The following is a 25,188-nucleotide window of genomic DNA, read 5'->3' as shown; positions in this document are numbered from 1 at the left end:
TGAGCATATAGTACAGCTATGCATGGAAATGAAGACCCATTTCTAATAAGTAGGATATAAACGTAATATACACGGTGATCACTGAGAAATGAATGCCAAATCAAGGCAGAATGGAATGGCAAAAGAAAGAGTAGAATATTCAGTCTAGATGAATCTTAACATACGGTTGGCTAAATTTATTGCTTCAATGCACCCCTGACTAACGGAATTTTGGTAGGATCAATCCAAATCTGTTGTAGCATTGCTTGCATATTTGTGTTATGCATTCATATTAATTTTGCACATTACATACAGATGCCAAATAATGAAAAGAATAGCAGACATCATTTTTCTAAATAATTAGTTTCAAAAGATCAACAAATAACGCAGAAACCACTATCCTTCTACAAACAAAAAGTGAGGAAAATAAATCAAAGGAACAGCTATATTATCCCTTGGCAATAATTAGTAGTCTATTTGAAAATGGAATTAGCTTTGCACAAGTAAGAAGCAAACTGAATGTAAGGAACACCTTCTCAATTCTTTTCAAGATACATCTCTAAGACTCGAGCAAACAGAGTATAGTTATGCATGAAAATAAAATGGACGCGGTCCTAATGAACAGGATACATATATAGTATATATAGTGGTGACTTCATATTTGCATTAATAAAGTATGAAATATTCAGATGCAAGATTAAACACAGTAGGATGAAAGGTGCATTCATTGCGTCTTGTTCAAGCAGCAAAATATGCAGGGGAGAACGGATGCAAAGTATGCACTAAAATCTGAACCCGCATCAACATATAATAATTATCCTAAAAAGTCAGACAGCAAGCTAGCATCTGCTCAACATATAAGTTGTGTAATAATGTGAATTCATGGGAGTCCCGCATATGAACCTATATAAGCTGGTATACTAATCTAACTATAAAATGATGTTAAGAGTTAAGAACTTGCACCAATAATCTTTTGAAAAGCAACGGTCAACAATTTGACAGACCTTAAAAAATATAATACTTCATTTCGAACAGACTGAGCAATGAACTTCTTGTAACAAATAAATTAGGAAGATGAATAATCAACCCAGGCAACAGTGCGAAGGTTGAACAGATCAGATAAAGCACTCAAACCAGTGAACATCAAACATTCTCCAACTTGAAGTATCTTACCACTGTAATTAATTTAGAAAAAGGAGAAAAATGTAAGCACGTAAAGAACCTGATGATTCTCGGTTCTGCAGCATACATAAGAGATGACAAATCGTGTCAATGAAGTGTAAAACCAATGCTCAGATAGACAATTCTCCAAAGAGAATATAATCTGAAGAGACCTTCACATGATCTGAAATCACTAAAAGGGCCTTTCTACAACTAAATTGAAAGTTTCTAAATGCAAATGACCATCCCATAATGACATAACTTGAAATGACTTAGTCATAGGGTTTTTTATTTTTTTCTTCTTTTTGTGGCAATGCAAAGGAGAAATATGGCATTACAATTGTAAATTCCATATATATGGTCAGAAATTTGATAGTATAAAGATACATAGAAGGGTCAAACACACAGAGCCACCAATATTCCCAATCAATATTTCAGCAGATGAGAGCTGACTAGTCCAATACGAAACTAAAACATGGCACATTAATTTTTGTAAAAAGATATCACCTGCAAAACCCAAAATCAAAGATGCTACCAAACTATATAGGTAGATATGTTGTATTCATGAAAGAGACATATAGGACGCAAAGAGTAGACCAACCTATGCACTTAGATTATACCTACTCCAATGCTCTGTGGTGTTTGCAGAGCTCTGAAGCTGGTGTCTGTTGATGACAACGGGCACTTGGCCTCTGAGGTTGGTCATGTTAGAAGGGACACACACAAACACAACGTAGAGGCTCGAATTTCTGTGGATAACTAGCAGTGCTTGAGCACTTGGTATTCCTCCCTTTATATAGAGTACAAAGCTAAGCTAGACTACAAAGCTAACTTGACTACCAAGTTATAGACTTGACCATTAAGGCACTAACTTGTCTACCAAGATAAAGACTAAAACTAGACTAAGGAACATGAGTCTTAACCATCAATTCTCCCCCTAAGCCTCATGTGCCCTTCTTTGTCTCGATCTCGGCCAGCCCGATTCGAGTTCTTAGTTCCTGGAACTTCACTCGTCCAAGTGACTTGGTTAGGATGTCCGCGAGTTGATCCGCCGCGTTGATGTAGCTGGCCTTCACACTCCCATCTTCAATGCAGCTCCGAATAAAATGATATTTGATCCGAATGTGCTTGCTGCGTTCATGGAAGACGGGGTTCTTTGCAAGTGCAAGGGCAGACTTGCTGTCCACCCGGAGCTCCACTGCTTCGGTCCTTCTTCCAAGAAGCTCCCCCAGCAGCCGAGCCCGCCACAATGCTTGAGTTGCGGCCGTGGCGGCGGCGATGTACTCAGCTTCGCAGCTAGAGAGTGCCACCACCCGTTGCTTGACTGACTGCCAACTAACTGGACAGTCGCCAAGGAAGAACAGAGCACCGCTCGTGCTCTTGCTTGTGTCAATGTCGCCGGCGAGGTCGCTGTCGCAGTATCCGACAAAGTGTGCCGCATCGGAGTGCCTTCCATAGTGTAGCCCGTAGTCGATCGTGCCTGAAACGTAGCGCAGGATCCTCTTGATGGCCTGCTGGTGCTCCACCGTTGGCCGCTCCATGAACCGGCTCACGTACCCGACGGCGAACGCCAAGTCCGGCCGGGTGTGCACCAAGTAGCGCAGGCTACCGACGATGCGCCGGTAGTGCGTTGCGTCGACCTCCTCTGCCTCGCTGTAGCGGCTCAGCTTCAACCGCTCCTCCATCGGAGTGTGGGCGGGGTTGCAGCCCTCCATGCCACCCAACTCGACGATGCGCTTGGCGTAGTGGGCTTGGCGAAGTGTGATGCCGGCGTCGTGCTGCCGGACCTCAATGCCGAGATAGAAGTTGAGCAGCCCAAGGTCACTCATCTGGAACGTGTCCATCATCTGAGCCTTGAAGGCGTTTACCTCACTCTCGTCCACGCCGGTGATGACCAAGTCGTCGACGTAGACGCCGACCAGCAGGATGGAGTCGTCCTTGCCTCGTGTGTACACCGCCGCCTCGTACGCGCTCTGGTGGAAGCCCATCTCCTTGAGCGTGTCGTCGAGCTTGGCGTTCCAGGCGCGCGGTGCTTGCCGGAGTCCGTACAACGCTTTCCAAAGGCGCAACACCTTGTTCTCCTTGCCGGCGATGACATGGCCGGGGGGCTGCCGCACGTACGCCTCCTCCTTCAAGTCGCCGTTGAGGAACGCCAACTTCACGTCCATGTGGTGGACGCGCCACCCCTCCTGGGCAGCCAGCGCGAGCAGCACGCGAATGGACTCAATGTGCACCACCGGTGCGTAGGCGTCGTCGAAGTCGATGCCCTCCTGTTGGACGAAACCCCTTGCGACGAGCCTTGCTTTGTGCTTGATCACCTCCCCGGCCTCATTCTTCTTGAGCTTGAACACCCACTTCAAAGTGATGGGGCGGTGGCCACTTGGTAAGTCGGTGAGCTCCCAAGTGCGGTTGTGCTTGATGGAGTCCATCTCCTCCCGCATCGCAGCACGCCAAGCCTCGTCACCCTCTGCCTCAGCATAGGAGCAGGGCTCTCCTGTGTGCATGAGATGAAGCTCGGTGTCGACGTTCCGCTGCACATACCCAGGCTCCCCCTGATCGTCGCTGAGGAGGTCGGCGATGGGGCGGTTGCGTAGAGGCGTGTTGTTGTGCGCGGCGTCGATGCGGTCATCGTCGTTCACCAGCGGCGTGATGAAGACCGGTGCCGGCGCAGCTACCGGGGCAGGGACCCCCACCGGTGTGCAAGGCGAGCCCTGCTTGCCTTGACTTGGTGGAGTGCGCAGCGTGCCCAGCTGATCCTGAGCTGGTGTGGTTGCCGGCGGTGATGGCGTTCGGAGAGGCGGCATCGGCGATGGTGGGTTGTCCGGCGGAGGTGGGCCGACCTGCATGTACTCAACGGTGAACTCCCCTTGGGTTGTCGCCGTGCCGCTGGTGGTCGCCTTCGACCAGTCCCAGCCGCGCCCCTCGTCGAACACGACGTCGCACGCGACGCGCATGCGCCGTGTCCTTGGGTCCAGGACACGGTACGCCTTGGTGCCTTCCGCGTAGCCGATGAACACGCCCGGCGTGCTCCGGTCGTCTAGCTTGCCGACGTGGTTCAGCTCCTTCACGTACGCCAGGCAGCCGAAGGTGCGAAGATGACCGACTGCCGGTGTACGCCCGTGCCATGCCTCGTACGGAGTCTTCCCCTCCAAGCTCTTGGTCGGCGACCTGTTGAGCAGGTGGACAGCGGTCACCACCGCCTCGCCCCAGTACTCCGCCGGCATGCCCCGCTGCTTGAAGAGCGCGCGCGCGGTTGCCACCACCGTCTGGTTGCGGCGCTCGACCACGCCATTCTGCTGCGGCGTGTACGGCGCGGAGTAGTGCCGCTGGATGCCCTCGTCCGCGCAGTAGGCGGTGAACTCAGCCGAGGTGAACTCGCCGCCGTTGTCGGTGCGCAAAACCCGCAGCTTCTTGCCGCACTCTTTCTCCGCGGCGGCCTGAATGTGCTTGATGGCGTCCGCTGCATTCGTCTTCGTTGTGAGAAGGCCGATCCACATGAACCGGGAGGCGTCATCCACCAGGAGCAGGAAGAAGCGCCGTCCTCCCGGTGTCGCTGGCGTGACAGGGCCGCAGAGGTTGCCATGGACGAGCTCGAGCGCCTCCTGCGCGCGATACTTGGCCTGCTGCGGGAAAGGGCGCCGCTTGTGCTTCGTCAGCACGCAGGTGTCGCACAGCTGCTCGACGTGGTCGATCTTGGGCATCCCGTGCACCATCTCCTCGCGTCCGAGCCGCCGCAGTGTGTTGAAATGGAGGTGCCCGAACCGCTCATGCCAGCGCCAGGCCTCGTCGTCGTGGCGAGCAGTGAGGCAGAGGGGCTGAACCACCTCGACGTGCAGCACGTACAGGCGGTTGCACCCGCGCTCGACCTTGGCCACGAGGCGCCCACTCCGGTCCCAGACCTGGAGCACCCCGCCGGCGATCTGCACCTTGGCGCCGTCCTCATCGAGTTGGCCAAGGCTGATGATGGAGTTGCGAAGCGTCGGGATGTAGTAGACGCCATGAAGCACCTTGTGCTCCCCCGTCTTGGCCACGAATATGACGGCGCCGACGCCGCGGATCTCCACGGCTGACTCGTCGCCGAACTTGACGAGGCCCCGGACGCCGCGGTCCAGGTCGGCGAAGTACCCGGCGCGCCCGGTCATGTGGTGCGTGGCGCCGCTGTCGAGGTACCATCCCTCAAGCTTGTCGCCGTCGGAGTCGTCGCCGAGGAAAGCTTGAACTCGCGGTTCGTGGAGTTGGAGCAGAGCAGTCGCTGGCGGTGGCGTGGTGGCGGACGCAGAGGCAGAGCGAGTGGGGATTAGGGTTCCACCCTCCCCACCTGTGAGTCGGACCACTGGGCCGACGTGAGCCATAAACAAGGCGGGCTCCTCCTCAGCTTCCTCAGCCTGGGCCATGTGGGCCGCTCCATCGCGCTTGGGCTGGCGGCAGTCGCGGGCCCAATGACCACGGCGCCCGCAGTTCAGACAGGTGTCGGTCCGGGTCGCCTTACGTCCCCCGCCGCCGCCAGTACCTCCTTTTCCCGTGTCGCCGCCGCCCGACTTGTCATCGGTCGCGCCGCCGGTCTTCTCCTTCTTGCGCGGCTGCCGCCGATTCCCCTTCGAAGACGATGCCTCCCGCTTCTTCTTCTCCTTCTAGCGGGCAAGCCACTACTCCTCAGTGTACAGTAGCTTGCCGCTGATGGAAACCGGGTCGCCGGCTGTCTCCTCGCGGTCATCCACCGCTCTGAGCCTCCCTGTCACATTCTCGATGGACAGCGTGGAGAGGTCCAGTAGCGTCTCCATTGACAACGCGATTTGGGAGTACTTCTTGGGGACGACGCGGAGAAACTTCTCCACGGCCTTCTCCTCGTCGATGTCGGTGTCGCCATGGCGTGCCAGCTGCTGCATCAGCGTCGAGAGGCGGAGAGCGAAGTCGTCGATGTCCTCCCCAGGCCGAAACGCAAGGCGGTCCCAGTCTTGGCGCAGCTTCTGCACTGTGGCCTTCCGCGCGCGGTCGATGCCGATGCGTGACGCGGCGATGGAGTCCCACGCAGCCTTGGCGGTCGGCTTGTCTGCCAGGGAGATCACCATCTCCGACGACACCGAGGCAAGGATGGCGTCGAGGGCCAGCCGGTCCTCATGGTACTCGGCGTCGGTGTACACGACAGCCTCCGAGAGCTGCCGGGCCTGCAACTTTACCTCATCAGCAAGCTCCACTCATTGTAGTTTGTCTTGGACAACATCGGCCATGGCTTGCTTCCCCCCGACTCCTTGATGACGCGCTGGACAACCGGCGAGTCCCGGCGGTGGCGATGGCGTCGGCCACGGCGCAGGGGTGACGGCGAGAGCTGGCGCTGCCTGTTAGGGCCGCGGCTCATGTTCCGCCGGTTGTGGTCGTCTTCCTCGTCGCGTAGGACCGCGGCCGCCGCTGTTGCGGCCTCTGCCGCAGCGACCGCCGCCTTGGCCGTCTCGGCCGCCTGCGCCGCCGCCGCCTCGGCTGCAGCGATTCGCTCCTCGCGTGCCTAGCGCTCGGCTTCGGCTGCTGCTGCCTCGGCAGCCCTCCGGCGGGTGGACGAGGTGGACATCCTCGAAATCGTAAGCTAGCTCTGATTACCAAATGTTAGAAGGGACACACACAAACACAACGTAGAGGCTGGAATTTCTGTGGATAACTAGCAGTGCTTGAGCACTTGATATTTCTCCCTTTATATAGAGTACAAAGCTAAACTAGAGTATAAAGCTAACTTGACTACCAAGTCATAGACTTGACCACTAAGGCACTAACTTATCTACCAAGATAAAGACTAAAACTAGACTAAGGAACATGAGTCTTAGCCATTAGGTCAGCCCCAACGGCTACGATCTCAGCTGGTGTGCAGCAGCATCGGATGTGCAATGGGGAGGCTGGAAGGCTCGTGGTAGTCCGGATTTAAGTTGGGAGAGGAGGAACTGAGGAAGGGAAAATGGTGATGGATTTAGGGGAGAGGAAGACCGTTGCCGCACGCTGACGACGCGCCTGCCTCGCTCCACGCAAGCGATCGCACCGCCGCCCGACTGAATGGGGCACTCCGCACGCGTGGTAGGGAGCCTCACCGCGGCAGCTCTAGGAAGGAGAAGCAAGGGAGGTGGAAACTTCAGCGGCATCTGGCGGCACTAGAGCAGAAGAGTGAAGGGAGGAGGGACGGACCAGCGAGGAGCCTGACGACGACGAAAATTAGGAGACAGGGCTGTCAGACCCGGGGCCACCGGGCTGGGCATGTTACAAAGTTTAAGAGATTAAGCCCGTCTTATCTCTTATTCATTTTGTTTATCTCTTATTTATCCTGTTTAAATAGGAGATAGAGCTAACCAACACGGAGAGGATCTACTCGAGATTAGTTCTGGTGTGATCCCTCGGAGGGGGTTGGTTAGCATCTTGGTAACTCTGACCTCTCGGATATATAAGGGAGGTTAGGGACCCCCCTCAAAACAGAAGATCATTAGGTCATTCTACACCAAAGGGAATACAAACCACCATACAGGACGTAGGGTGTTACGCTCCGTGCGGCCCGAACCTGTCTAAAAGTCTTGTGTTCCTTGCACCTTCGAGTTCCTGATCTCGGCGTCTCCTCACCCAAAACTTACCACCTTGGGTATACCCCTCGGTGGGCAGCCGGTTAAACACCGACAGCTGGCGCGCCAGGTAGGGGAGCGCGTCGAAGATCCACCGGCGAGCTCAATGGCATTTTTCAATTTCGCCAGGTCAGTTCCTTCTCAGGGCACGACATTCATTTTTGGTTCATGGGTCTGCGTCGCAGATGGTGCGGGCAGTTTTCGACGATTCCTCGTCGACATGAAGCCAAAGACCCCCGTTGCGGATCTCCGCAGCGACCTCGACAAGTTCGTCGACGGGCTCGACAACTTGCCGCTCCACACTTCCGCAGCACAGATCGAGATGGAGTCTGCTCCGGCCTCGACTTCTTCTGGTGTTGCGGCAATCCCCCCTGGTTTGGACTCGTTCCAATCTAGGGATCTGCATAACCGATTTCAACTCGGCTTGTGCGAATCGGCCACTGACCTTCAGGAGGCCAACGCCTCTGGGTCCCTCTCCATGTTAGAGAAGGACCTGGACTTGCTACTCCAGGTTGGAAAGCTTGAAGCCACCGCTTGTCGGGGGGCTTCGGGTTGTTCCGATACCGGTGATTTGGTGGTCACCTCTCTGTCGGAGGGGCACGTGGTGCATTGGAGGGGCATGCCGCTCCCCAACCTACTCGAGGCAGAGGGTCGACTCGTGGCCCACCTTGAGCCCTTGCCTTTTCAAGAGGGCAGGCCTTTGGCCACCGTGGCGGAGGGGTCGACTGAACTAGTCGACGAAAGTTCTCATGAGCTTTCCTCCCGCCAGGTGCTGATGGCCGAAGAAGGCGAGGGCGATGAGGACCTCCTCATCGTCAACTTTGAAGAGATCTCTGAGGATGAGATCACAGCCGACGCCGCTGACGAGAACGATGCCGATCGCGAAGCGCGGAGGGCCAGGAACAGGGCCCGCGCGATCCGGCGAAGGAGGGCCAACGAGCGAAGGCAATCTATGCATCGCGAGCTCGACCCTGAGTTTGCCGCCGTAAGCGAGCGGGGTTTCCGGACTCCGGTGGCCAACTTCGCCAGGGTAACGGCCATCCTCGAGCGCAGCCATGATCCGGAAGTGCGTCAAGCGCTCCTTTATGCACAGAGGGCCTGGATCCAGTTGGATCAGCACAACCCGGCGCCCACCATCAGGGAGGAGCGCATGGGTGAGAGCCGGAGCCAGGCTCATAGCCGAACGGCTGGCGGCCGTCCTCGACACCAGCCCAGCAACGACAACGCTCGCGGGAGCCAGACCCCTGGCGGGTGGCAGCAGCCACCGCAAGGGGGTCAGCCACGACAAGCCAATCATCGACTTCCTCCGGAGGATCTGCGCCAGCACATCAATGAAGGCCGCGATGCGCGGACCGTGATTTCTTCCAGGCGCAAGACCCGCGAAGAAGTCGAAAACGAAGGTACTGACTGTAGTGATCGATTTCCTTCTTTCTCTGCACGTTTCAGCAGCTACAAGTACCCAGAGGGTTTCAAACCCATTGGCATCACCAAGTATGACGGCAAGCAGGCTCCTCAGCAGTGGCTCCGTTGTTACTCCACGGCTATCGAGATAGCAGGGGACTCCAACGTTACCAAAGTCGTCTATTTCCCGATGGCTTTGGATCCTGCGCCGCTCACTTGGCTGGAGAGCCTTGGCAGCAAATCCATCGACTCCTGGGAATGACTTAAGAAGGTCTTCATCGACAATTTCCAGGGAGCGATTGCTCGTGTAGGTACTCGACATGATCTTGCCCAGTGCAAGCAAGAACGCAACGAGCTCCTGCGGTCCTACACGCGTCGCTTCTTCGACGTCCGCGCCACCATCGCGAACATCTCGGAGGAGGACATCATCGACTGTTTCTATAACGGCATCACCGACCCGAGCATATACAGGGACTTCGGGCGGAACAGGCCGAAAACTGTTGCGGGCCTTCGTGATATGATGCACGATTGGTCCGAGCAGGAGGAGAAGATGCGGGAGCGGTTCCCGCGGCGCCACGATAGCAGTCCGTGGCGCCCAAACGACAACCGCAGCGACAAAGGCCAGCGGGACTTTTCCGGGCCACCCCGGAAACGAAAGCCAGATGATGTCATCGCGGCTATCGATCGTCCTTCGCGGGGCAAGAAGTCGACAACTCAGGAGGAGTTCGAGAAGCTCCTGCAGAAGAAGTGCCCGTGGCACCCGGGCGCCAGCCACGCCGCCATCGACTGCTACCACCTTCGGAGGATGTTCAGCAACTCTGGTGGTGGTAAGAAGAATAAGAAGCCTGCCGACAAGGAACCCGAGGACGATGATCAGGAGGATCACGGGCGCAACCCGAAATTCCAGGATGCCTCGAAGGTCGTCAACGTTATCTTCGGAGGAGATGAGGATTTCGGTTCCAGGCGGGACCAGAAGCTGCTTCTTCGAGAGATCTTGTCCATTGAGCCGGCGGTACCACGACCACTCCGTTGGTCGGAGGTCCCCATCTCGTTCTCTCGTGATGACCAGTGGACGAGCTTTTCCGATCCCGGTAAATTTCCCTTGGTCCTGGATCCTGTGGTGGCGGAGGTCAAGCTTACCAAGGTCCTGATCGATGGCGGGAGTGGGCTCAATCTCATCTTCGTCAGCACCTTAAAGAAGATGGGTCTGGATTTCAAGGATATGCTGGTTCACAGCAAGTCCCCCTTCTACGGCATCGTCCCAGGTAATACGGCGCACCCGCTTGGTACGGTGGTCCTCCCAGTCACCTTCGGCACGCGGGAGAATTATCGTACTGAATTCATCAAGTTCGAAGTGGCTACTTTTAACTCTTCTTACCATGCAATACTGGGTCGACCGGCACTTGCCAAGTTCATGGCAGTGCCACATTATGTCTATCTGCTTCTTAAGATGCCAGGACTCGGTGGAGTGCTCACCCTCCGCGGCGACTTGAAGAAGTCGTACGACTGCAATCAGGAGGCGATCCAGTACGCTTCGACTACTCGCGTGCCAGATGCTTCGGGAGAAGTACTCGCGGCCGCGCAGCAGCTCTCCCAGACCGGGGTGAAGATCCCTTCCAAGAAGGCCAACAAGTCGAGCATCCAGTCGACTGATGATGTGGCCCTCAAGACGATCCAGCTCCAGGAGGGAGATTCATCCAAGACCGCCATCATCGGTGCGGGTTTGGGTGACAAATAGAAACTCGCGCTCGTCAGCTTTCTTCGGGCTAACCGAGACATATTCGCATGGAAATCAGTAGATATGCCAGAAGTGCCCAGAGAGTTGATCGAGCATATTTTAAATGTATGCCCGAAGGCCCTCAATATTTTTGCGAGTCAAGGATGACTCGCTCGGTCGGCGGTGGCCGTTTCGCGTGAGGTAGACGCAATCACGCAACGCAGAAATGATGCGTCCACGGCGATGACACGTGTTGATTTTCCATTTGTACCGCAACAAACCCTAACACGAGGGAGTTCTTCGGGCATAAGGGTTTACATATTTCACACGGCATCACAAACTAATAATTAAACCAATGTTTCGTTTCAATTTAAAGAAGAAGAAATAGAAAAGAAAAATCAACCGTACGTTCCTAGCGTATGGCGGACTGGTGTGGTTCAACATGTATAGTACACACACTGAACCCAGACGCTATCTGATACCCGCTACTCCTAGACCTCGATCTCCGGTTGCGAAGACCAAATTGCTTACCCTGCGTGGCCGAAGGACGGGCTACAGATGTGGATCGAGAATAATTTGTACACGGTTAGCACAAATCAGGCGAAGCTTGTCTCGTGCCTGGACCATCAGCGTATAAATTCAGAACGTGTCTGGCGTGCCGTGATATCGAACAGCCAAGTCCACGTCCGCTTCCTTCCTTCGATAGAGTCAGTGATGAGTGAAGTTTCTAGGCGCAACGATGAGAGGCCAGGGAAATTCCGCACGTCATGATCCGGGAAATATGGTGATTCTTTTATAAGGCTATAATTTTCTTTTATTTTGACCGTCAGCGTACGGATTTTGTATTGCTAGGTTGTCTGTGAAAAATGGTTCGATGTTGCGTGACAACTTTTAACCTAAAATAGTATAATTTTTTTGCGAGGATAATATTAATGTGCCACCACTAATCGTGGAGCAAGTATATTAATTAATCAGATTAACGGGGTGGCCAGACTCGTGTGACGGTCGCCAGGTCCCGTGAGGAAATCGACAACTGGCGCGCGCTGACGTGACGCAACGCTACAGGCGCCTGCGCAGCGGCGTGGGGCCCACCGCCCCCTGGCGACGCAGCTATTTGGTCTCCTCGACACGTCCGAGTTCGCGGCGAGACGCCATTGCCCGCCCTCGCTCGCTCCCCGCCGCCCCCTCTCCTGTCTCCGTCCTCGGCCCTAATCGCATTTGCTCCGCCCCCACCAACCCCCCTTCCCCCTCCCTGGAAGGAAGGGAGGATCCCGGCCGGCGCCGCCGTGCCAGCGCCGCAGGAACCCGCCGCCGGCAGCGGGGCGCCTCATTCCTCTCCCCTCCGAATCAAGGGTGCGTCGCTCCTTCGCCCGCTCTCCATTTCCTCGCTCATCGAATTAACCCCCCTTTTCTTTTCCCTCTCTCTTTTCTTTTCTTTTTCTTTTCTTTTTTGCCAGTACGCCTTTTCTCAGCTTTGCCTTTGCTGGTAGTTGAGCCTGGTGGGCGGGGCGTGCACGACTCCATCTTGCGGATAGTACATGCTTGGCTTGGTGATCTAGCTGCCGCATCTTGATGCGGTCTTGTCCTCAGGATTGGTTTAGTTTTTCCTTCGATGTGTGGACGGACCTCATGTTCATTATTTTCGCTTTTACCATTTTTCCGGCTTCATTAAAAAAAACCATTTTCCGGCCTTCGTCGAAGAATCGAACTAGGGAAGGAAAAGAGATTAAAACTGCTCCAGCAGTGTCTGTCTAGTTTCGCTTACTCGGTCGATCAATCAAATCAAACGGTTTCTTTTTCTTATATGCTGTTTGAGGTTAAGTCCTATCCTTAATCCAATCTATTGGCCTGGTCAAAATTCTGATCATGGATAAAGAAATCAGTTCCGAGTAAAATAAAAGGTCGGCACTGGGTTCGTGTTAGCTTTCTATGGATATCCTTAGTCCAATCGACTGGATCAAGCATGGATTTCTTTTTTCCAGCCAATGATATTCCTTCCGGTGCCAGTAAAGTAACTTTGTCTGTCAGTTTGCTCAATTCACTTCCCTTGCGCCCTTTTCAGTCAGACACGTGAATATATAACCCTTGGTCGATTATGCTTCACATTCTGATCTTAACCTCAATCAGAGGTGAAATAAAAAGGATTTAGTGGGTAATCACTCTATTTAATATGGTTTTACTGAAGGAATCAGTGAGCTCTAAAATCATTCAGATAACTCAGTTTACACTGGGATGCTTCTGACAGAATGACTGATACTTCTCTGAATCCGCAGGTGCTGGCTGCCAACATGGAGACATATACTACAGATGACGCGCTCACAAAGATGGGGTTTGGGAGATCCCAAGCACTTGTTCTTGTCTATGCTGGCATGGGTTGGGTCGCAGAAGCCATGGAGCTCATGCTGTTGTCGTTTCTTGGGCCATTCGTACGAGAGCAGTGGAATATCTCCCCACAGAATGAGAGCATGCTTTCAAGTTTTGTCTTTGCTGGAATGCTGATAGGTGCCTGTGCTTGGGGCTTTGTTTCTGACAAATATGGGCGGAGGTATGGGTCTCATCCAACAAACACTTTCATGTTTCAGTTTTCTACTACAAACCTTTCTGACCTATATCATAACCTCAAATTAACAATATCAGCTCTTAAGGCTCAACATACACATTTCTGATGACCTGCTACCCAACTATGGTATATGCGCTGAAGGGATATTGTTTTTATGGATTTTTGTAGCATAAACTAATATATGCTTGATATGACGTGATTATTAACTGCAAGTGTGTACCAAGTTGACCTGAATGCTAAATAAGTCAATTCAGTAAGAAGCCATCATCACATTTAAACTTGTTAGCAAATTTGACACAAAAAACGAATCTGCAATGTGTTCTCAAGGATAAGTTCTAATTTACCATCCTCTACTTTCTTTACTTTGATATTGGTAGTGGTTTGCTCATGGCATCCGGCTGGGCTAGATTTGCTTCGTCAGCAAACTAACTAGCCATGTCAGCACGCAAGCTACCTCATACAGTGACACACAAGGATTACGGGGTAAGAACATAGATAAATTCCCTTCATCTTGCTTTTTCTTCTCATTCCCTCTACCCTGCCTGTACCTGAATACTGAAAAGGATCCACATAAGCAGCCAACATTGCAACACCACTTTGAATTTGACAACCATCTTGAAGGGTAGTTGTGTATTGCACTGGTTTAAGAAATGGGTATTAAAGAACTAGTTTTGTTGAATATTGCACTGGTTCAGAAAATGAGTATTGCACTGGATTTTCATGAAACTAGAAAGGGATAAGCTGGATATTTCCTTACCTTTCAATACCATTCTTTACTTTGTTTCCACTTCCTCTATGTCAAGCATAAATGAGATAAAACTTACATTTTCCTTATTTCAGGACTGGTTTATTGTTTTCAACTATGTTTACTAGTGGAATGGGTTTTCTAAGTGCTTTATCTCCTAACTACTTATGCTTGGTGGCTCTTCGGTTTCTCGTTGGAGTAGGAGTGGGTGGCAGCCATGTGTTTATATCTTGGTTTTTGGAGTTTGTTCCTGCACAAAATCGTGGCACTTGGATGGTTATTTTTTCCCTTTTCTGGACACTCGGCACAATCTTGGAGGCTTCACTTGCATGGGTATGATAATTTTTGTTCCTTTGAGATGCAGCTATTAGCTTTCCCCTTTTCATGCCAAATTGCTCCACCATTTGCATGAGCAAACTCTATAAAAAAAAAATTAAAACCCAAATGAAGAGTGATATGTTATGATGCATTTACAGAACCAAAAAGAATGAAAGAAACTTGCGTACACTTTCTGTAGAATATGGTGGATATGATTCAAGCACATTTCTGTCATGTGCTGGAATGGTTCGTGTGAAGCACATTTGTTATTTGTATGCACTTTGGCATATGTTGATATTATTTCTATCATGATATGTATGATGTCTTAATATGTGCAGCCTGAATTCTTGAAGTTTCTGCAGCAAGTAAAAAATAATTGAATTTCAATAACTTTCGGATTTGGTAATCAGTTTAATGATGCTTCTTGCTTATATTTTATTAGTTACGTGCTTGTCTGTTAAATTTTAGTAATTTGTATTTGTTGCTTGCAGGTTGTATTACCGGCATTGAATTGGAGGTGGCTACTGGCTTTGACCGCCCTTCCATGCGTCCTCATGCTTCCTTTCTTTGGACTTACACCTGAGTCTCCGCGCTACCTTTGTGTACAAAATAGAATGGCCGATGCAACTGCTGTCCTGGAGAGAATGGCCAGTGCAAATCAATCAGATCTTCCTCCAGGAGTTCTCATATACAATAGAGAAACAAAAACTGACCATGGCAATCTTGCTTCCGAGAGTGAGTGTCTTCTTCCTGTCAGACAGAAGGAATGCAAAGTTGACGATGCTGTGAGCTCCGAATCTGGCAGTCTTGCTGCATTGCGCACGCTATTATCGCGCGATCTGCTCAAATCAACCCTTCTTCTTTGGTTTGTTTTCTATGCAAATTCCTTTGCTTATTACGGGATAGTATTGCTGACATCGCAATTGAGTGATGCAAATAGAAGCTGCGCATCTGGTGTGATATTTGGCCTGCACCAAAAAGATACCAATATTTATAAAGATACTTTCATCACTAGTTTAGCAGGTATCATATAATAACTCCCTTACTTTTCGCCCCCTATTATGTCTCACTGTTGAATATCCCACTAACTCGTGGTTTTGAATCTCTGCAGAAATCCCAGGTTTAATTCTGTCCGCTGTTCTCGTTGATTGGTTTGGCCGAAAAGCTTCAATGTGGTCTATGATGTTCGCATGCTGTGCTTTCCTTGGACCACTTGTATTTCATCAGAATGAGTTGTTGACAACTATTCTTCTATTTGGTGCTCGTGCGTGTGCCATGGGGAGCTTCACAGTTTTGTGTCTTTATGCTCCAGAGGTTTGTTTCAGCATTTTATGGCATATAGTAGTATTTGCAATACCATTCTTAATTAATCTGTAAAACTGCCATGTATTAGTTCTTGTAGAACAGGGTCCGACACCATAAATTATCTGAAAATCCATGGAGAGAGTATTCCACATCCATTTGGGCCTACTATGTGTTTCCCTCTCTATCACTAACATATCCTTTACTGATCTCCTTTATGTTTGTCTGGGTCTTTTGACTCTGAACATGCTTTGTCAATTTCAATACTTATTTTCTTGCAGCAGAGTATGCCTTGCCATCTAATTCCCTTCTTTTCATAGGTAGCAGAGTATGCCTTGCCATCTAATTCCCTTCTTTTCATAGGTGTATCCAACATATGTGCGCTCAACCGGTTCTGGGATTGCAACTGCCATTGGTAGAGTTGGTGGGGTCGTTTGCCCTCTTGTTGCCGTTGCTTTGCTGGGGAGCTGCCACCAGATGGAAGCACTCGTGGTGTTTGAGGTGGTCTTGTGCCTTGCTGCAGTTGCTTGTATGTTCTTCCCTGTAGAGACCAAGGGCCGTGGAATGGATTAATTTTACAAAATCACACTGCGTTTTCCTGATGAGCTTGTAGCTTTAGTTCATCACCATTTTTATCAATTTCTACCATCATTGTATATAGATGTAATAAATATGGTGTGTCTGCGAAGCTGGATAGTTCCTCAAAATATATGCAGGACTTTCCAAACTTGTTAGACACTTCCATGTGGATTCTGTACCCCTAAATATTGAAAAGCAAACTTCTGCATCTGTAGTGCGTTTCGGGAAGAAAAAAAAAAGAGGTTTGCATGCCGAGTTATATTCCCGTTGTCTGCATTTCTTGCAAGCCAGAACTTTGTCTGTATTGAATGAGTCTACAGGAAATTTAATTCTTCTTGAGGTCAAGGTCTCTAATGTGAGTTTTTTTCTGAATATGTTACTGCTTGAATATTACGAAGCCGATTCAGTGCTTGTTTGTACTCTGAAGCGCGTCATGGAAATCAGAAGATGCAGGGGTGTACACTGATTGCTGTCGAATGTGAATGCGGTGGTCCTTGGCAAGTGCGCTGGAGAGGATGGTGCCACAGCCTCTCCCACTCCCTTCACCTCATCGCAAGGTGAGCAGGTTACAAGGAGAGGATTGGGCATCTGGATTTTGGGTGGACTAAGATGGATTCAGGAGGAAGAAGATTAGAAGGCCAACAAAAACTTAAATACTAGCATGGAAGGAAAGCTTTTTTTTACAATGGCATAGAGGGGAAGAACATAATTTTTGTTGACAAAAAAAAGTTCTTTTTGAGAACCAGGGTTGTTTGATAGCCTCACAACGAGGATGTGGTACCATGCTATAAGCGTGTTCTCAAGGCTCATCTTCATATGACATGGATCCGAACCGTTGGTCGAAATAAGCCCCAAAAACATGCACATTAAAACAATATATTTAGTCTCACCCGCTCAATTTGGACTTGTCATAAAAGAGACGTGGTAAAAATGACTGGATATGGCTGCGGTGATGTTTGGACACAAACTGGAGTACAGCAAAACTAACTTATTAAGATGCTACATTTAAGCATTCTTTTCTTCGATACCTGTGCACTTATCGCCCACGATCTGTGTATATATATATATATATAGTTACATACCGACGGCCTTAGACCAAAGGGGTGAATAGGACTAACAACTAGGTAACGACAGGTCATTCACGTGCACTTCGGACTCTCGAGAAATATTAGCATAAGTGTCTCTATATGTTAGAACAGCTAAAGCAAGTTCATTCAACTCTTCATCAAAACAAAATTTGTCGAAGTCAGCTTCCAAGGATCCAGGGTTCCCGAACCGGTCAGCCCGACTGAAAAAAAAGGAAGTGCATAATAAGTAATCAAACTGAAAATAGAAACATCAGAGAAGAGAAGAGAAGAACAAATGCATACCTCTGGTGCCAAACTGCTTAGTGGGGCTCACTATCAGCATCACCAGTGAGGGAAGGGAAGGAAGGGATGGACTTCAGAACCAGTTTCCTGCCACTCCTAACGATTGGGGACAATCCCGTACCAGTTTGCAAGGAGGAGACCCTCTTCTTGTTGGGTGACACAACCTTAACTTTGGTGGTGCAAGATGAGCTCACTTCCTGGATATTTGATGAACCATCCAAAAGAATCGGTTCCATAGCACAGGTTTCAGAAGGAGAAAACAAAACATCTGCCTTCATGGGAGACTGAGAGTTGTGCAGTTGGGAAGAGCATCCGACTGTTGACACTGGCGGTTCGGAGCATGTAGATGAAAGCAAGATTGAAGATCTGGAAGGGAGAACTCATCATCAAATTGTTAAGAGCTATGGAGTTTCGAAAGGGAGGCAAGAATCAAGCTAAATCCATGCACAAGACATGCAAACCTGCAAGGCTCAAGCGAAGGTGTTGCAAATAGATCCTCGGTGGATGTAAGATCACCAGATTGACTGACCACATCCTGTTTGTGAAACGCAAGTTTCTCTTCCTTTGAGCGAGTGCCTTTTGCTTTTGCTCCTTTATCCATTTTCTCGGTAGCTAACAGTAGTGCCCCTTCAAGGGAAAATAAGAACATTAAGCTATGGCAACGAATAATGATATGACACCAAAAGGTTATATAGTAAAGTTAGCCCAACCAAACAAATTCAAATTAGCAAACTGAAGGGAGATTTTTCGTTTAGTTATGTTTTAAAAAAATCCTAAACATTTTTCAACTAGTAGGTAATCTGTTAAACTTTTTACATATACAGTATGGCCAACCTTGAAACTCAGGGGATGGAAGACATCAGACATACCACAAAGAATATCAACAAATAGGAAGCCAATAGCACTGTGAATGTTTCTTAAACAAAGTTTCTATCGATCCCTCAAACTAAATGAAACTTTGTTTTTGGTGCCCCGTTAGAGCATAGTGCCATAGTGGCAAGCCATACAATCTTCCTAAATGTTTAGCAAACCATGCTATGGGAACATGTATATAAGGCAAAATGGGAATAGATTATTGTAGCTCAGATGGCCAAACAATTTCATTGCCTGCTCCAATCATGAGCCTCCATTCAAAGCTGAAGATCGATTGGTATGTAAACACAAATTCAGTATTATGCTACCCTGAAATTGCATGCTTTAACTACTTAAATTTTAACCACTCAACTTCAAATCAATTAGCAGTTTCTGTGATTTAATCTTCGCAGCTCTTCTTTTAAGCTAGGTATGCCGGTGATCTAGTGTTTAAGCTAGGGTATCCTTTTTCGAGTTGGTTATGAGATCTTGTTGAGCAGCATCCCCGGTAATTTATCCTTGATCACAGGATCCTAACTGGCTATTTCAAAATATTATATGAAATCCTTGCAAAAATGTACACTAATTTCAAATATAGAACTGAAAAATTCAATACATAGTTATTGAGCTTATACAGCAGTTTTTAACCTAAAGTTGTGCTGTGAAGAAGGAACATGGCAATAAAATGGCAAGCACAATTTTTGTCAAATATTGGTTGTAGATTAGATGGAGAAGCACGTCAGTAGGTCAGTTGCATTTTTCTAAAGAAAAAATTTGAAGAAAGGATCAAAATTACCCTTTCTTTTTCCAAAAGAATTCTTGCAACTCTCGCATCGGCAACTCATGGAGCATCCTACACCACTCTTTTGAGAAGAATAACATTAAATTAAATAAAGCACATGAGTGGTCAACATATTAACCAAGCAGGATTAAGTCAAGAAAACCAAATGGCAAGTTAACTGGTACCTGAAAGCACTCGCAGTATTTTTTAAGGCAAGAAGACTTCCTGCAATTGCAGCCTCTTTTATGTCGAGCCGAAGCAGGAGTATTGTTAGAGTCATCCTATAAAACAAATGGCATGCAATGAAAAATAGTGAACAGAAAAGATAGATGCAACTAAAAGGATCTGCTCTTACCCCAAAATCTGAACCAGAATCACATGCGCGAGTTACTGTTGGAGCAAATGCTAGAGGGTTACGAGATTCAGTCCGCTTGCGAATACATGAAACTGTTTCCTCATGAGTATGATTATTCAAACAACCTTGACATGAGCACAATCCTGAACAATAGACTTTAGCAGCAAAACATGCACAGTAACTGCAAAGAAATGACAAAGGATTGTTATTATTTCAAATATCATGACAGGAATCTGCCAAAATGCGCTTGGTTCTAGCAGTTAAGACACTTTCATAAAGAGCAATGGAGTAATGGAATCTGCTTGGGTTTTCAGATGTTAAGGCATTGCATGTTCAAAGAAACCGGGAATTTGCTGTGAACAAACTGCACGGGGCTGTTACCCAGACAGTAAACATTTTTACATATGCCAAACAACCCATTTTCCTTTGTATATGATGAAGGCACAAGTGCAGAGATTAACAACAGGCATGAAATATATAAAATGTTCAGACATGACTGAACTTTGAAGGCTGCTCGAACATGCATCAAGTTTGTAATGTTTACTAGTAGCTTACTAAATAGCAGAATACAAAAGTGCAACATGGTTTTCACTACTAACAATTCCGGATTAATCAGCCTACTCAGTATATAACAACAATGCCATTTATGACTACAACTATAAATTGGAAATCTCAAAATATACCATATGTTCACTTCTGGATTATTCTTTGTGCAAAAATATACGAAAAAACTGTAGTTACAGCTACATTGGAAGCTCGCGTGGCACAAACATACTCTAGATATGGCAATAAAAAATTTGAACACTTTATCTTTGATGAGAATTTTATTTGAATTCCATTGGTCAAACCTCTAGTACTCAGGTGCAATAAGAACATATAACAGTGAGTATGTGATACTGGTTTGAGTAAGGCAGAAAGCTAACGGCACTAGTTAGAAGGATGACTGCCTCTACCAACTAAACTGCCAGAACTCAAAACTAGATGCACTCAACATTTCTCAAAGACAGGGAGAGAAAACTGCCAGAAACCTGAAAATTATCATAAATTCTTGGGCTTCTCGTAAAAACCAGGATTTAGCAAACTAAATTCCAAACAAGTTATGGTGAGCTGATATTCAAATGGAACACTTATTTCTATAGAATATGAAAAGCAAAATAAGTATTTTAACTCGAAACTTTCTACATCAGTTTAAAACAAGCTGATTTCCAGCCAATTTCAATGTGTTTTGGTTCGGAGACAGCTAGATAGAAAATCAGTAGGCTTAAAACTATGAACAAATAACTGCTTCACATAAATCAAGCATATGCATGTATTTTGTCTTATACCTGAACTGCCAGTAGACCATATCACATATTGTTTTGTGATTACAAGCAACTTAGAACAATTGAAGTAGGAAAATATCATATTGTTTGCTTTCATACACATGATTTTTCACCCTTAAGGATATAGGTAAAGTGGCCATGGAAACATAACAGTATATTGCAAGGGACCTTACAGTTTTAAGCACTTTGACTTTTTACAGCTACAACATCTGCACGAGCCACCATCACCATTTTGTAACTTGCGCCTGCAAAGTTCCAAAGATTTTGTTATCTATTGAGTAAACATTCTAAAAAAAAGAGGCATATCTTACTAACCTTTTCTTCTTGTAACTTTCTTGGCAAGACTCATCAACACTAGGCATGGTCTTCTGAGAAGAGTGATCATCATGAATAAGAGTGTTTACCTCACTGCTACAGAGACCCGTCTCACTGCAAGAAACTATTGTTGTCGGACTATTAAGTTCAGGTGGCAGTGGAGGATTAATTGTGAATGGCTTGTTGTTGGATGCATTAGAGGCAACAGCATTCAGGTGCAAACCAATACCAGGCAATGCATACACAGGGGACCGCGGAGGCTTCATGTAGTTATCGCCACATATATTTGCATGATGAAGATTCGAGCCACTTTGTCCACTCAAATCAGATGTCCATACCTTCTCATTAAAAAGGCTACGCCTATGCATACCACTGCATTGATGATCTGATAATGCCTGCAGGATGAAAATTTTGTTACTTGCGCTTCTCTGACAAGAACTTCAAGTAGGAAAATAAAAGCATAAAATGTGCCGCAGTCAAATCAAGATTGCACCACTAGTTCCGTTACATTACATACAATTTAGATGTATCCCACGTTCAACTGTACAGTATCTAGCTAGTTAATAAAGACAAATGAAATTCAAATTTGGTATCACAGAATTAGTCAAATTGCAACAAACAAATAAGCACTTCTACCATCACACAAACATAAATTAAAAATAAAGGTAAGACAGAATTATAGGTGGTATCAAGAAATTCTCCATTACCATGCCATCACTGGGAATTTTGAATGTGTCAAAGAAATATTCATTTGAAACCAACTGGCTTTGAATAACACTAGGGAGCATTTTTGGGTCATGATTAGTTGCAACACCTTCTGCGGCACCAGCATAGTAAACATGACTGTCATCTGCAGCACTCTGGATATAACAGCCAGTTGACCCATCAAAAAGTTTTCTTCGTGAATCCTCCAAGTTTCCTTGATCCATTGGCATGAATAATTTATCACTTCTTAGTTTCCAGCTCAATTGTTGTGCTTCTAATGACAGGTCTGATTTTGACATGACAGCATTACCAGTACCAGAACGTGAGATCAAGTGGTTTAAACTGCAAGCTGCTAGGTCATCATTATACTGTTTAGTCAGCTCATTCTCCTGAACATTTCTTCCAGAAGTTGATGGGTCCAATTGGTCAATGCCATTCTGATCATAGCATGTGCTTGATAGCTTTACATGCCCCACATCTGGACTATGATCTGCTTTACCATCAGTATCCTGTTTATTGGCATCTCCCAGGATTTCACTACCAAGCGGGATGGGTTGAGGCCATTTGCTTGGCAAAATTATTGCATACTCAGAAGGACTACAATATTCTGAAGCAATTGTTGGGGATCCAGACAGTTCAATGCAGCTAGAAATCCCTATCTGATTCCTTTGGCAGATGGGACTGAGTCCTTGAGAAAGTTGAGCATAAATTGTTGCATACTCAGAAGGACTACAATTTTCTGAAGCAATTGTTGGGGATCCAGACAGTTCAATGCAGCTAGAAATCCCTATCTGATTCCTTTGGCAGATGGGACTGAGTCCTTGAGAAAGTTGAGCATAACCATACCTGGTCCACATGAAAAGACATAATAACTAAGGTCCAGTTTTAAATGATAAAAACATATAAATCAGAAATAATAGAATATTACCTGGTTCTGGGTTTATATTCCCTTTGTGGATTAACTTGCGGCGAGGTGAAGATTGATGAAGCAGGTACTAAATCAGATGACTTGAATAGCTGGACACTTTGTGCTGAACCTAGAGGCTTCGGTGTTGCTATAGGGGATAGACTATTGATGAAGTCGAAGACAGGAGAATCCTGCAGATGGAAAACCTAATTAGAAACTCAAGACTCAAGGAAACTTGATTAAGAAATGAGTATCTTATGACTCAAGACTCAAGGAAGCTTGATTAAGAAATGAGTATCTTATAATCTGAGTGTACTGTAGTCATCTTTTTGCATGAAAAATGAAATCACATGAGAACATGTGTATTTGTGCAGGTATATCCAGAGGCAACTTACTAATGCTCTATCATTGCAAAATTATTAATTCATTGACTGTAATTGAGGTTGTTTGGTGCTATCTCCAAAAATACATACTATGATCTGAAACCACCCACACTAGCATTAACCATGCTACATTATGTTTGTGCAAGTGTTTGAACAAGAGGAACACAAAGAAAAGATATATGTGCCAAAATTCTTTACACTACCAAATGCAAGCTATTTCTTTTCTTTTCTAAAGATGCACTTTTCAGCATCAAGCACTCAGGTGACACCTATTTAACCGTGTGATTTGCTTCCTAGTGGATCTAAATGTGAGGCTTTCAGATCAGGCACTCAGGTAACACCTATTTCCCCGCATGATTTGCATTGCAGTGGATAACAATCCTAATCTTTTCAGTATGAAAATTCGTCGAAAATGTTGAGCCAGATAATAAACAGATCAGAGTAAAAGACTGTCAGCTGCAGCCCGCAGGAGTTGGATCAAAACCTTAAGGGGTGTTTGATTTGTAGAAGTTTACACGAATCATGTGCATGCGACTATATGATGAGGCATGAGCTGGTCACTGATCAACCCATTCCATTCCCAAACCAAACAAAAATGTGAGGAGTGAGAAGGTGATGGATCATCCCATTCCTGAACCCAAAACACCCCATAAGCTTCACTATGAAAAGAGCTTAATTTGGAAACAATTTCGTGTGTCGACTAACAAATCCGAAATATTCCCTCCCAAAACCCAACAGCTAAACCACCTGGTATCCTAAAAGATCCAAATGTGTCCCCTCAAATCCAGAAATGCTTCCTACGAGCACCGAAACACTGGAAATTGTGGGGGAATGCTTTGATTAGTGAGGTGAACCACCAAAATGCAGCCAAATGTTTCCCCTCCATCCCCACATCAACGGAAGTTTAAAAAACGCTAGTCCTAAGATCGGAGAAGCGATAGCCAATCACCATCAATTGCAGCCCGTCCTAAACCCTAACCACCCCATCAAAACTCCAACCGGCGGACCCAGCGAACCCAATCGGCCAACCAAATTCCCCAAAAGGTAAGCCGGGAAGACGAACGAACTGACACCCCCCCCCCCCCCCCGGCGTTCGTCAGGCCACCCGTTCATCCGACTAGCACATCATTCCCATCCCAAATTCCATTGCAGCACATCACTGTCGTCGGAGAACAAGGAGAAAGGAGGAACCTTTGCATTGGCACCGGAAACAAAAGCGGCGAACCGCGGCAGGGGGCGGCGGGGGTGAGGAGTAGGACCGACCTCGTAGAGCGAGACGGCGGCGGATGGCGGTCGAGCGGCTGGGGCTGGGGGGCTCTCCGGCGGGTCCATCCGCACCGGCGATGTCGGGAGAGGTCACCCGCGCCGTCGTCTCCGTCTCTTCCCGCTCGGCTCCTCAATCACCGCCGCCTGGAACGCTCGGCTTTCAGTTGAAAGGCGGTCGCCGTGGGCAGTGGGCGGGAATCCTTGCCTTTTCAGAGGTGGAGGGGCCCGGGTGTCGGTGAGTGGGGAGGGACGTGTCTCTGACACGTGGGTACGTTTAGCCGTGTACTAGGGTGGGTGAGAGAGAGAGAGAGAGAGAGAATTGGAAAGGTCGGGGTCATGCTGGATCGTGGGCTTGGTGCCCCTCGTCCTGACCATAGGCCCATTATATCTTTCTATGAGAGAATTTGGCCCATTATCTTGGGTTTCTCGTTTTTTTTTTAATAAAGAGCATGGTCGCTTAAATTGTTGTTGTTGTTGGGGTGTGTGTGTCGCCATCAAAACCGATGAATCCATGTCCAACAACGAAATGTAAAGTGGAAATTCAAAAAATCAAAAATCAAGCATGAACGTTTGTTTTTTT

General features: G+C 47.8%; 2 protein-coding genes across 4 annotated transcripts; one reads left to right on the top strand and one right to left on the bottom strand.

The window, feature by feature from the left end:
* Window positions 1–11,983: 11,983 nt before the first annotated feature.
* LOC112874916 (organic cation/carnitine transporter 7-like) lies at window positions 11,984–16,617 on the top strand. Of its 2 annotated transcripts, none has more exons than XM_025938506.1 (6): window positions 11,984–12,201; window positions 13,122–13,393; window positions 14,249–14,486; window positions 14,963–15,494; window positions 15,583–15,785; window positions 16,137–16,617. In XM_025938506.1, the coding sequence occupies exons 2-6, from the start codon at window positions 13,137–13,139 to the stop codon at window positions 16,344–16,346; spliced, it is 1,440 nt and encodes a 479-aa protein (XP_025794291.1). In that variant the 5' UTR covers window positions 11,984–12,201; window positions 13,122–13,136; the 3' UTR covers window positions 16,347–16,617. The 2 variants fall into 2 exon arrangements, with proteins under 2 accessions (XP_025794291.1, XP_025794292.1); XM_025938507.1 differs by lacking the exon at window positions 11,984–12,201 and adding an exon at window positions 13,786–13,891 and having other exon boundaries at window positions 13,121–13,393.
* Window positions 16,618–17,291: 674 nt separating this feature from the next.
* LOC112877044 (protein tesmin/TSO1-like CXC 2) lies at window positions 17,292–24,758 on the bottom strand. 2 transcript variants are annotated; one of them, XM_025941243.1, is made up of 12 exons: window positions 24,606–24,758; window positions 22,981–23,150; window positions 22,055–22,898; window positions 21,577–21,742; window positions 21,348–21,471; window positions 21,206–21,277; window positions 19,711–19,891; window positions 19,541–19,636; window positions 19,371–19,437; window positions 18,184–18,349; window positions 17,723–18,088; window positions 17,292–17,640 (listed from the first exon to the last, which is right to left on the bottom strand). In XM_025941243.1, exons 1-11 carry the CDS (start codon window positions 24,672–24,674, stop codon window positions 17,740–17,742), a joined length of 2,304 nt encoding a protein of 767 aa, XP_025797028.1. In that variant the 5' UTR covers window positions 24,675–24,758; the 3' UTR covers window positions 17,292–17,640; window positions 17,723–17,739. The 2 variants fall into 2 exon arrangements, with proteins under 2 accessions (XP_025797028.1, XP_025797027.1); XM_025941242.1 differs by having other exon boundaries at window positions 21,348–21,742.
* Between the last annotated feature and the right edge of the window lie 430 nt (window positions 24,759–25,188).

The sequence above is a fragment of the Panicum hallii genome, chromosome 9, assembly GCF_002211085.1.
Source record: "Panicum hallii strain FIL2 chromosome 9, PHallii_v3.1, whole genome shotgun sequence".
NCBI classification, from domain to species: Eukaryota; Viridiplantae; Streptophyta; class Magnoliopsida; order Poales; family Poaceae; genus Panicum; species Panicum hallii.
Note: the sequence above shows the minus strand (reverse complement) of the source record. Positions and strands in the feature narration are given on the sequence as shown.